This window comes from Anastrepha obliqua, chromosome 1, assembly GCF_027943255.1.
Source record: "Anastrepha obliqua isolate idAnaObli1 chromosome 1, idAnaObli1_1.0, whole genome shotgun sequence".
Classification (NCBI taxonomy): domain Eukaryota; kingdom Metazoa; phylum Arthropoda; class Insecta; order Diptera; family Tephritidae; genus Anastrepha; species Anastrepha obliqua.
Genome location: NC_072892.1, coordinates 101,645,212 through 101,658,501, shown reverse-complemented (window position 1 = coordinate 101,658,501; position 13,290 = coordinate 101,645,212). Strand labels below are relative to the sequence as shown.

Here is a 13,290-nt window from a genome sequence, read left to right as displayed (position 1 = left end):
CTAAGTATGCAGAAATGTTGTACCTTCTTTTAGGAGGTACGTTCATGGAGGCATAGTAAATTGACAATTTTGAAGTCGTTTTCCCGATTTTTTATTTTTTTGCGTTACGACGTTGTTTCAGCAAACGAGCGATATTGCAAAATTTATACCAAGTGAAAGCAGATTTAATGCTGTCAGATTTTTTAATAGAGCTGCCACATCTTTGAAATTTTAAATAAATTAAAAACGTAAGTTAATTAAAATATTACAATGTGTATAACAAATGGAAGTCATTTAAGTGCATTGAACCCACAAATATTTGAAATAGGTTTGCCGCCTACATAAAAATTGAAAATTAACTAAAAATTTATTATTAAACTATATTCCACAATTGGTACTGCACAAGAGCTTTAGAGTAAGAGAAAGCTTTAATATTTTCTTTTTAACTGGGTTGCTACCTATCTGAAATAAAATATTTTAACTTGAACCACTTTTGGTTTCTGCTTCCTCATTAAAACCAAATTTACAAATAGATTTCAAAGTTATAAAATAGATTGCAAACGAAATATCTTGAAAGAGGTATTAAATTTAGTGTGTTGACTATTTTTTCTAATTACAAAATTATGCATTGTTGCTAAATGCAAGTTACAATTCAACTGCAAAAATTTAAAAATTAAAATTAATTGAAACTTGATAAGTTGTCATTGAAGATGGTCCTGATCTACACGGTTGAAAGTAGAATCATTAGCCGCAAGACCTCGTAGTCAGTAAATTTGAAACCAGTAGGATAGGCCTTCGTTAATTTAACTGTAGTTATTTTTGTCAAAAAGCGCATGCCAAGATAATTTAAATTGAAATTCAAAGATAACCCAATTATTCTGGGAATTCCTTTTCCGGATATAACAAAAAAAAAACCAAAATTAAGCCAAACTGTTGGTCATTTCAACGGCTTGTGTTGAAAGCGTAAAAGCAAAATGAAAAACAAAAAACGCTTTAAATCGCCAACCTGGGAAAACTGAGAAATTAATTTTCATATACAAGCCAGAAAAACTGTGTTTTATCAATTCCCCAGCCAACTCCCGAGCAGTGCTAATATTCGCAGTTTTTTCTTCCACCCCTGCGTATAGCAACTGACATTCAACTGACTTTATGTTTTTTGTCTATACCGAGGCATATTAAACAAACAATGAAATATCCTTAAAACAGGGCACACAGCGGCGGTTTACTGATGGGTCCAAAATGGGAGACGGGGAATTGTCGGGCCACATTTCAAAAAAGGAATTGCCACTTCCATTTTCCAGGCGGAGGTCCACGCCTTAGAGCTGTGTGGCAGAGAATGTCTACGGAGAGTCATGTGCGGTGCCAATATTAACATTTTTTCTGACAGTCAAGCAGCTCTAAAATCGCTGGATAGCTTCTCATTCCAATCAAGGTTGGTCTGGGAATGTTTTAAAATCCTCAACACCCCAGCACCAAGAAACTCTGTTACCTTGATGTGGGTTCCCGGACATGAGGTGCACGAAGGGAATGAAATTGCGGACACTTTAGCGAAAAAGTAGGCAAACCCTCCCTTCATAGGTCCTGAAGCCTTCCGAGGGGTAAATAACAGCTTCAAAAGTGCCTTTCTACGTGAGCAGAAACCACGAGGCGTAATCGACTACTGGAGAGCCGAATCGGGTATGCGGCAGTCGAAAAGACTCATAGATCCAGAACGGATAAAGGCAGAAGCAATCCTTAACTGAAGCAGAAAGGGCATAAAACTTTACACTGAACTACTAACAGGACACTGTAAACTTAATTATCACATGAAAAAGATAGGTGCGATAGAAAACGATTCTTGTAGAATCTGCAAAGAGGCACAAGAAACAGCAGAACATGTTCTATGCGACTGCTCAGAAGTGGCACGACGCACACTAAATTACTGGGAAATGGGTCTATATGGTAGAACCAAACCTCCTGGTAGAAATTAAGCCTACATCAGTTTTAGGATTTATTAACAGCTAGGCTACATGGCTGCACAATGGATCTCTTCAAGTCACAGTGCACAAACAGCCAATCAATAATAATAAAAAAATTAGGTTAGGTTAGGTGCTTAGTGGTACCAGATGGAGCTTGACCCATACATTTCATCTATCATTGTTTGTAATTCCCATCTTGTATGCGTGTGCCGCTAACAAATTGTGGCCTGTCAGTATACCTACGATAGTTCTGCTTTCCTCTCTAGACAGGGCTAGTACGAATGTGGCGTATTTATCTGCATTCTGTGTACACATGATTTTCGTGGTTTTACAAGTGGCTATTCCATCTCCTGCCTATCCGTGTTTTCATGTCCGCAGCGATATCATTGTATACCGTATTTAAAGGTTTCAGTGAGTCGCTTTCTTGTTCGAATTGTATATAATACGAGGGGTGCCTTTTATATTTCGGGATTTGGCAACCCTGGTGTTGCAATCTGGCAACTGACAGCTGTATCGCAAAGTTTGACATATTTTGGCTTTTACTTACTCAGAACGTTTTGAAATACCAGCGCTATTTGTGTTGTTTACAGTAACTTAAAAGATTCATCTCGGTCCAAAAATGGAATTAAATCGTGAACATTTTCGTGCGATAATTTTTTACAACTTTCAACGTGGACATTGCATGGATGAACTTAATTCATTTTTTGGCGATGAAGATCCATCAAGGATCAGTGTTTATCGATGGTATGGTGAATTCAATCGTGGTCGTAGCTCACTCCAAGACGAATTTCGTGAAGGTCGTCCAAAATCAGTTGTTGTTCCGAAAACCATTGATGCTGTGCGCGAACTGATATTGCAAGATCGTCATGTGACCTATCGTGAGATTGAGACAATCTTAGGCATTAGTGGGACCAGCATACATGCAGTATTGCATAAAAATTTGACTGTCAAAAAAATTTGTTCGCGTTGGATCCCATACAATTTGTCAATCGCTCAAAGAAAGGCTCGTGTCGATTGGTCGCAGGAAATGCTCAAAAAATACGATCGCGGAGCTTCGAAACACGTCTATGACATCGTGACAGGTGATGAATCATGAATTTACGCGTATGAGCCCGAAAGTAAGCAGCAGTCGACTATATGGGTGTTTCAAGATGAGCCAAATCCAACAAAAGTTGTTCGCGCACGAAGCACTTCCAAGCAAATGGTCGCCTGTTTTTTCAGAAAAACTGGACATGTCGCAACCGTACCACTAAAACAACACAGAACAGTAAATTCTGAGTGGTACACAACCATTTGTTTTCCAGTTGTCTTCCAAGAAATTAGGAAAACCAATCGCCAAAGACGGATCACTCTTCACCAGGACAATGCGAGCTCTCACACATCGGCTCAAACAACTGCATTTTTGAGCACCCAAAACATCGAATTAATGGGTCATCCGTCGTATAGTCCTGATTTGGCACCGAATGATTTCTTTTTATTCCCGTACGTAAAAAACAAACTGAGAGATCAACGTTTTTCGACACCTGAAGAAGCGGTTGCGGCATTCAGAATGCATGTTTTGGAGGTACCTCATCCAGAGTGGCAAAAGTGCTTCGACAATTGGTTCAAACGCATGCAAAAGTGTATAGATCTTAATGGAGAATATTTTGAAAAACAATAAAGTAATATTCGATGATTAAAATTTGTTTTTGTTCTCTAATCCCGACATATAAAAGGCATCCCTCGTATAAACAGCGCTTTTGGCAATCTCATCTACAATTTAGTTTCCTGCAATGCCCTTATGTCCGGGTACCCAGTAGATGTGTAACCGTCTGTCTGCGGCTAGTCTCTCTAAGTCTCTAAGTCTAGGTCTAAGTCTCTCAGGTCCTAAGAAATATATATAAAATTATTTACCTCTTGTTTAACAATACAAAAAAACATATGAAAGGCTACAGATTGACTTTAAACTATTCATAAAAATTAACTTAGCAAGGAGAATAAGAGATTTTTAAATATTTGAAATAGTTTTGGATGATTTCCGTTATAGTTTTTGCCATAATATCTCAGAATTTCATATAAAATAAGAACTATAACCTTTGAGAAGATATAAAATTTAAAAAAATTACTAATATAAATATTTGCTAAAATACGTGTTATCTTGTTTACCATCTATCAGAAAAGTACTATGAGACCCATGGGATTAACATTTCTTGCGATTGTGTACTGTTTTTGCTTCCTAACATGAAAAAGGCTCGATGGCAAGAGATATTGATCCAATAAAGACATATTTTGTTGAGTTCAAGAAAAAGTGTTTTTCGAAAAGCATAACAATAAAAATACTTTTTAGTTATGACACTTATCACCATGGCGCATATACTTATAAGTACATATTTATCACGGAAATAAAAGGAAGAACAAAAAGGACTGAATTGAGCAATCAATTGGACTTTGAAATCGCCTTAAAATATAGTATTTACATTCCCAACGAAAACGCATAAAAGTCGAATTTCTTATGGTTTATAATGTTTTTTTCCAGTTGGTTAGCTTCAACACAATTTCAGGCCACCGATGCTAGAAGAGCGTTTCCTTGCTTCGATGAGCCATCTTTAAAAGCGAATTTCACGATAAGAATAGCTCGACCACGCAACATGACCGCAGTGTCTAATATGCCCATTGTGTCCACAAAAAATCAGTAAGTAATTCATTTCTAATATATCCAGTACAAACATTAGCATGGCCCAAAAAAAATAGCCACCGATTGTATTTATTTTGGGTTTTAATTCAAATTTACCCGGGCCGCCAAAGCTTTGAAAATTACTATCGAATTTGGATAGGAATAAATGCGCTTTTCTGTAAATTTGGTATAAATGTAAACGGATCGTTATTATTTAGACTATTCTTATAATTGCCTTTCCCTGTTCTTAAAAAATATTAAAAATTACCAAAAATAAAAAAAATGCTGTCGGTTTTTAATTTCGGTACCATGTTTTGGTCATTTAGAGACAACTTAAAGGAGATTAAATAATATTGATCTTTAAACATTTTATATAAAATTTACGAAAAAGTGTTTTTTCTATCCGAATTCGATGGTAATTTGCAAAGCGTCCCAGGTAAATATTAAAGAAAAAAACATTTAGGTGGTTATTATTTTTTTTTTTTTTGTTTTGCCATATAACAAATTTAGTAGGCATCATTTCTTTGGGCCATCCCAACATATTTACATACATACATATGTTGCGTTAGGCAATAATGTTATTTTTAACGATTTTATTATGCATCTTCCAAAACACTTCTAGCGAAAAATTTAATGATTATGTCTGGGATCAATTTGCCGAAACCTTACCCATGTCCACTTACTTGGTCGCATATGCCATCTCGGACTTTGGTCACATCTCCGAAGAGAATTTCTCGGTGTGGGCACGAAAGGATGCCTTACAATCAGCTAGATATGCGCTCAGTGTTGGACCAAAAATTTTAAGATTTCTAGAAGAATACTTTGATTTGGCTTTTCCGCTACCAAAAATTGATATGATAGCGCTACCCGATTTCCAAGCCGGTGCCATGGAGAATTGGGGGTTAATAACCTACAGGTGGGCAACAATTTATAACTTATTCTCTCATTTTCTCGCTGTCTTCAATTAACTTAGTGTATTCTTTCACCTCTAAAGAGAGTCGATTATGCTTTTTGAAGAGGGTATTTCAGCTACAATCAATAAGCATCGCATTGCCAGTGTCGTTGGTCACGAACTGGCACATCAGTGGTTTGGCAATTTGGTGACACCCAGTTGGTGGTCTGATATTTGGCTAAATGAGGGGTTTGCCAGCTATATGGAATACATAACCGTTGATGCGATTTATCCGGAATGGAAGAACCAAGATCAATTTGTGGTCAATGAATTGCAGAATGTATTCCAATTGGATGCGCTTTCATCATCGCATAAAATTTCAGTTGAGGTCTTCAATCCAAATGAAATTACAGAGATTTTCGATCGCATTTCTTATGGCAAAGGCTCGACTATCATTCGTATGATGAGTCATTTCTTAACTTCAAAAGTATTTCGTCTTGGACTAAGCAAGTATCTGAAGGAAATGTACGTTGTTTTGAAAGTATTTATTTATGTTCTTGTATATTAGAAAAACTTTACAGCGTTTCTTTTATTCTACATAAAGGGCTTACAATGCCGCCGAACAGGATGACCTTTGGCGTTTCTTAACAAATGCAGCAATTGAAGCTGGCTTGCTAGATCAGAACACTACCGTTAAAGAGATAATGGATACCTGGACTCTACAAACAGGTTTCCCTGTACTGACCATTACCCGGTCTCCAAATACACATATCATTCATATGGAACAGCAGCGTTTTGTATTCTCAAATCAGTCGGATTTAAATTATGCAGATGATGATAAAAATCCACTCTGGTGGATACCCATTACATATACGACTTCAAAAGAGTTGGATTTCCAAAATACAAGACCGATTACGTGGGTGCCACGCACTAGAATTTATAAAATTGAAGATCGTAATGTCTCCACTGCGGATTGGTTTATCTTTAATATCCAAGAAACTGGATATTATCGCGTCAATTACGATATTGATAACTGGAAAGCTATTACGGCACATCTAATGGATCCGAAAAAATATCAAGAAATTGGCCCAACGAATCGTGCACAGTTGATAGATGATGTGATGAATTTGGCGCGTAGTGCATATCTAAGCTATGAAACAGCCCTGAATATGACACTATATCTCAAACATGAACTGGATCATGTGCCCTGGAAGGCGGCTGTTGGTGCATTCAATTTTATTGACTCAATGTTGGTAAATCAGGGAGATTATGATCTTCTCAAGGTGAGTTGCTTTAATTAATTATCAAAGTGAAGTTCAAGGGGAAGTACAATGGACTTCCTCAGCCAAAAATATGGCGCGACGGTACTGATTGTCTCAAGGTATCTTGAGCAGTTGATGGATAGCACATGGATGTTATAATGATAAGGGACATGACGTAGGTACTTACGGATAGTTCATAAATATAAACAGGTTTAGGAGTTTTGATCTAGAATCAGAAATTCTTTTAAGCTGTCGCATCACTGCAGTATCTTTCACGCATGTAAGGCGACAGAGATAACCCTATAAAATAGCACCCGTACCCGCTTACCTACCTACCTTTATATTGGCATGACATGTTGACAATTATGGCTTTCCTTTCGTATATCATTATTTAGAGACTGTTGTAGACAGTGAAGGGACTGCTGGAAGGTTGGATATAACTAAATATGTAAAACCTAGCACGGTTTCATGACAGCGGTATAAAAGATAATGTAGACGCTGAAAGGTTAGGACAACATTAAGCGTTATAAGCAACTTTCATTTGGGAACTATATTTTTACCTAATGCATTCGTAAACCAGAAGTGTTTTCATTTTATTAGACTTCAATAAGAATCTTACGGAAATTCCTCACTATCTCTATTTTCTTGCATCCTTAACCCTTCCACCTACATGTCTACCTATAGATGTAATATATTGAAGTGACATTTTTCTCAGATTTATTTATTTGAGCGTATGAATACATGTTTTTTACAGACTTCAATACAAAACTAAATTTAAGAGCAATAAAGCTTAAAAGTAACACCAAAAAATTCCCGCAGAATGGAAAAATTCATTTTTAGAAATTGATAATATGAATTATTTAAAATAAATTTTACTTAGGCATATCTTGATTTGGACGTTCTCTCAATCAAGGTACTTGCAAAGGGTGTTTTTTTTAGAGGTTAGGTTTTCAAGATGAAATAAAACGTATATAATTTAATGTTATGGCCAAGAATTTAGGTTTATTATAAAGATAAGGGTTTGCCATTATGTTTTAAAAATGATTTCGGGCAAATGGCCGCCGGGGCTGGCTCGAATAAATTCCAGCCGAGAGGCCCAATTTTCGACCACTTTTTGCAGCAATTGGGGCCGTATGTCAGCAATAACGCGCCGAATATTCTCTTCCAAGACGTCAATCGTCTCGGGCTTATCTGCGTAGACAAGCGACTTCACATAGCCCCACAAGAAATAGTCCAGCGGTGTTATATCGCACGATCTTGGAGGCCACGCCACAGGTCCACGGCGCGAGATAATGCGTTCACCAAAAGTTTCCTTCAATAAATCGATTGTTGCGTTGGCTGTATGGCATGTAGCGCCGTCTTGTTGGAACCAAAGGTCGTCCACATCAACATCGTCCAATTCATGGCTCTATAGCGCTCTCCATTGACTGTAACATTATGGCCGGCTTCATTTTTAAAGAAATATGGACCAATGATTCCCTCTGCCCATAGAGCACACCAAACAGTGACTTTTTGAGGATGTAACGGCGTCTCAGCAATGGCTTGTGGATTATGTTCACTCCAAATGCGACAATTTTGCTTATTGACATACCCATTCAACCAAAAGTGAGCTTCATCGCTGAACAAAAACCATTATTTTCGAACCGCGCCAACCGAACCATTATTTTCGTAATAAATTTGCACGATTTGCAAACGTTGTTCAGGTGTAAGTCTATTCATTATGAAATGGCAAACCAAACTGAGCATAAATCAAGTGACAGCTGTCAAAAAGACCATCTACGAAAAAAGTAGTGCCAACTTGAAAACCTAACCCCTAAAAAAACACCCTTTACATTAGGGATAATAATTTAAACATCTAAATTTACGAAATACGAAAATTTTAAATTTTAAACGCATTGTTACATAAGCGTACCTCGACAGGGCTGCTTTCTGCATACTTTCATATTTAAAAACCAGTTTTGAGTGTTTTTCCGTTTTATTCAATCTTTCCAATCTGTTATATGTGCATACATTTGTATATTGTCACTAAAATTGTCGAGCTTGCTTCCGTGGCCATTCTGAACTACGATGGAGAGATTTCTGAAGACGTGGCCACCAACATCAAACAGTTAACCGGCTCTCAGCAATTTTGAAGGAATCATCTGATTAGAAGTTTGATGTTGGCCACACCTCTGCATTTTGCACATCGCCAAGATTGGTAATCTATCTTCCTCGATTCTGTACTGAGCACTTGAGCAAAGAGCGCGCTTGGTCGTAATATCGCTATTTCGGTTCCTCTTCAGTTTCCCAGCCTAGTTTTAGTTCTTCGTATTTATTCAGCATTATGCTGAGTTATGCTCAATATCTTCCTCGCCTGAAGTGCAATTTACACCCTGGCGGTTTTGGTAACATAGAACCGACTGTCCCGACTGTCGTGGGCACGCTTTACTCTTGCTTCTGCGTTTTCGCCTTAAGCTAGCCACATCTTTATCTTTTTTATCTTTATCTTTTAGAACTATTTTTCCAACCTGATTGAGAATGTCTACAAAGAGGTTTTCCTGGAAAACTTCTCAGACGATACCGACGAAGGTGGAGATATGATGAAATTATTTAAACGTCTTGAAATTTTAAGCATAGCTTGTCATCTGGGTCACCGCCATTGCATTTTGGAAAGCGTACGTCAATTTCATAATTGGATGGAAGTGCCAAACCCGGACACTAACAATCCGTAAGCGACAATTGAAATCAAATTTTTGTAATTAATTCATACTTTGTAATATTTAATTTTTGACTTCAGTATTCCACCAAATTTGCGTGGCGTCGTTTATTGTGTGGCAATTCAATATGGCAGTGAGTATGAGTGGGATTTTGCTTTTCATCGTTTTCGCAATACGACCGTCTCAACTGAGGAAGAATTGTTGCTCAACTCACTCGGTTGCAGCCTCCAGCCATGGATATTAGCACGCTACTTGCGACGGTCACTTTCTGGTGACGACATCCGCAAACAAGACGTATACAGGGTGTTTGCTGCAGTATCAGGGAATGTAGTGGGCCAACAGATCGCATTCGATTTCATCCGCAACAATTGGGAGGAGATCAAGACATAGTAAATTAGAATGCCAATATATAAATATATATGCATATACTTCTTGTTTGAAAACAATAACTCCTTATTCAAAATAGCTTGGGCGCCACCATATCCGACATGACTACGATTTTGAGTTTCTGTACAAAGCGTATGAATTCGAAATTTTTCCTCACCGAATTGAAGTCTTTTGTTAAAAATGAAGTCAAAGATAATAGTCGGTCCGTTCAACAAGTTATCGAGCAGGTGCGTGTTAATATTGATTGGATGTCACGCAACTACCAGGACATCATAGCATGGCTACAACGCGAAGCAGCGAGAAGGCAACAACAAAATGGTAATTCTAAAGCAGCTCAGTAACTGATCAACAAAGCTTCTTTTGATAGAATTTTTTTTTTTTTTCATTTTTGTAAAGTAATACATATTGTATTTCACATTTGCATGTGCAAAGTAATTTAATTTTATTGGGATGATGTGAAGATTTCCAAGTATTCTAAGTCAGTTTTTTTTTACACAACGTTCGTGTCAACCAATTAAGCCAGCCAAATGTAAACAAACGCATTCAGTTCTACTATATAGATGCATACAAATATATAGATATAAGTGAAAAATACATATCTACATGCATACATGCACACCTACAATATGAAACAAATAAATTTTGTCACACTTACATTACATACACGCATACTTAAATACATATATAATATTTTATATGAATAGTGTTAACAAATATTCTAAGCATCAAATTATAACTGTTATACTTTAGGTGTATTTTTATTTAAATTATAATGTGAATGTGTAAAGTGTAAAGTGTAAAGTGTGTACTTAATATAAATCGAAAATCTAGCTTTGTTTCCCTATTTAATTGGAAAAATATGTGGTATTAATAAAGTATAGTAAAACATCGATTTAACGTCACAGAAGAGAACGAACAAATATACTTTGTTATACATATACATATACATATATACATATCTACATCGTTTTATTATATTTAATGATCGCCGAAACTTTGATGTAGTAAAATCTGAAGAAATTAAAAAAAAAATTATTACTAATTTCTTTTTCAATAGCCAAATTGAAATTAAAGCATTCTAAACTTATTTAGAAAATTCTAAATTTATTTAGAAAATTTAGAAGATAAAAAGGCTAGAGCTCCACATCGCACCCTCACGTTGTTAGCTTTCAGCACTTGATTCAGCTGATATGTATGTAACGGGTGATCATTAAGAGGATTTTTTTTCATTTGCGTTTTTTTACAGATCGCGCGCGAGTTGTGGCAAACTGTCATCGTGGATTTGTTGAACAGCGTTTGGCATTTCATCATGGAAAGACTCACACCGCAACAACGTCTACAAATAGTTCAACTGTATTATGAAAATCAGCGTTCTGTGACAAATGTTTTTCGTGCGCTTAGACCGCATTATGGTCAACATAATCGGCCTGCCTTAAACACTATTCGACATACCATCAACAAATTTGAATCCGAATATTCATTGGTGGATAATTCTCGACCGAATAGACCACGTCCAGCAAGAAGCATTGAGAATATAGCGGCAGTAGCAGAGAGTGTACGTGAAAACCGCGATGAATCGATTCGGCACCGTTCTCAGCAACTTGGACTGTCGTATGGAAAAACTTGGTCAATTTTACGGAAGGATCTTCATTTAAAAGCATACAAAATACAGCTCGTACAAGAACTAAAGCCAAATGACCTTCCTGCACGTCACCGTTTTGCTGATTGGGCTCTTGAAAAGATTGAAGAAGATCCGCTGTTTTCGAGCAAAATTTTGTTCAGCGATGAGGCGCATCTCTGGCTCAATGGTTACGTCAATAAGCAAAATTGCCGTATTTGGGATGAAGAGCAACCAGAACAGGTTCAAGAGCTACCTTTACATCCAGAGAAAACAACGGTCTGGTGTGGTTTATGGGCTGGTGGAATCATCGGTCCATATTTTTTCAAAAATGATGATGGCCGCAACGTAACTGTGAATGGTGCTCGCTACCGTACCATGATATCGGACTTTTTGCTACCTGAAATTGAATCTAATGATCTCTACGACATTTGGTTTCAACAAGACGGAGCCACTTGCCATACAGCTCGTGAAACAATGACTTTATTGAGAAGTCATTTCGGAGAGCAGCTGATTTCACGTTTAGGACCTGTGAGTTGGCCACCAAGATCTTGTGATATCACACCTTTGGACTTTTTTCTTTGGGGATTCGTGAAGTCCAAGGTCTATGCTTATAAACCAGCTACGATTGAAGCTCTGGAAGCCAACATTACGCGTGTTATTCACGACATACCAGTCGAAATGCTCGAACGTGTGATTGAAAATTGGACCTTCAGAATGGACCACCTTAAGCGTAGTGGTGGCCAACATTTGAATGAAGTCATATTCAAAAAGTAAATGTCAAAGAATGTCCTTTCAAATGATAAATAAAGGTTTTGAACATAATTTACATTTTTGTTTTTTTTTTTTTAACTATTGAAAAAAGCACCTCATGATTGATCACCCGTTACAATATATTATAACATGGTAGGTACGTAGGTTAGATGACAAGACTACCCCAGGTATACTACAAGTAGCACTGAGGTGCGGTTTTGATACCATAATGTGGACCACTACCTGCGAAAAAAATGTAGGAAAGAGCCATCCAGCGGTGTTGATGTAGTGGAGGAGGGAAAAGAGATCTAAGCTGCAGAATTTCTTCAAGCCATCCCCAAAGGGCACGCTAAGGAATCTCAAGCGCCTAGCCGCCAGAGCCGGATATTTGTATGGAATTCCAAGATTATCCGCATGAGTACCGATCACCCAGTAACCAATGAACACAGCAATGAGTTTGGAAATTGAATGGCGGGGGATTCCCATCACTTTGAGCGTTCTGTTTGTATCGTATTGAGGCCTTAATGTTTTCAAAATAGCACACGATGAGACCATCCATCTGTTTGCGCTTTTTCTAGAAAGAAATTGTGTAGTTTTCCTTTAACAACGGTCAAGTTGGATGTCTGAGAAGGGGACAACTGAAAGCGGTTCTGTCCACCCCTTCCTGGCAATCTGATCGCCAATTTCATTTCCCTCTATATTCCTGTGCTCAGGAACCCAATTAAGGGAGATGTTTCTTGCACGTTCGAGAAGTTCCTCGAACTCCTTACAGGAGTTTACCAGAAGAGAGCTGCAATACGGCGACGACAGGGCATTGATCGCAGCTTGATTATCGGAAAAAATTTGAATGTCTCCCTCCCAACAGCGATCTCTAAGCATTTTGCATGCTTGCAGTATCGCAAAGACCTCTGCTTGAAAAACGCTGCTCGTTTACGGCAGTTTAAAGGAGACGGAAATATTGCCTGATTTAGAGAAATCCTCCGCTCCCACTCCAGATTCCATCTTGGATTCGTCAGTGAAAACAGAGGTACCTATATCCGTGCCGACTCTCTCCTCTTTCCAATGTTGCCTGCTCGGAAAGATAGCCCCAGC

The 13,290-nt window shown here is 37.7% G+C and overlaps 1 protein-coding gene across 1 annotated transcript in view; it reads left to right on the top strand.

Annotated features, from left to right (window-relative positions):
• Positions 1 to 10,773, top strand: part of LOC129253391 (aminopeptidase N) — a 72,984-nt gene extending 62,211 nt beyond the window's left edge. Inside the window, exons 3-9 of the mRNA XM_054891749.1 lie at positions 4,453 to 4,608; positions 5,213 to 5,506; positions 5,585 to 6,007; positions 6,087 to 6,765; positions 9,237 to 9,451; positions 9,521 to 9,829; positions 9,907 to 10,773. Coding sequence (XP_054747724.1) covers positions 4,453 to 4,608; positions 5,213 to 5,506; positions 5,585 to 6,007; positions 6,087 to 6,765; positions 9,237 to 9,451; positions 9,521 to 9,829; positions 9,907 to 10,168 — 2,338 coding nt within the window. The 3' untranslated portion in view covers positions 10,169 to 10,773. The remainder of the gene's footprint in view (positions 1 to 4,452; positions 4,609 to 5,212; positions 5,507 to 5,584; positions 6,008 to 6,086; positions 6,766 to 9,236; positions 9,452 to 9,520; positions 9,830 to 9,906) is intronic.
• Positions 10,774 to 13,290: the final 2,517 nt, after the last annotated feature.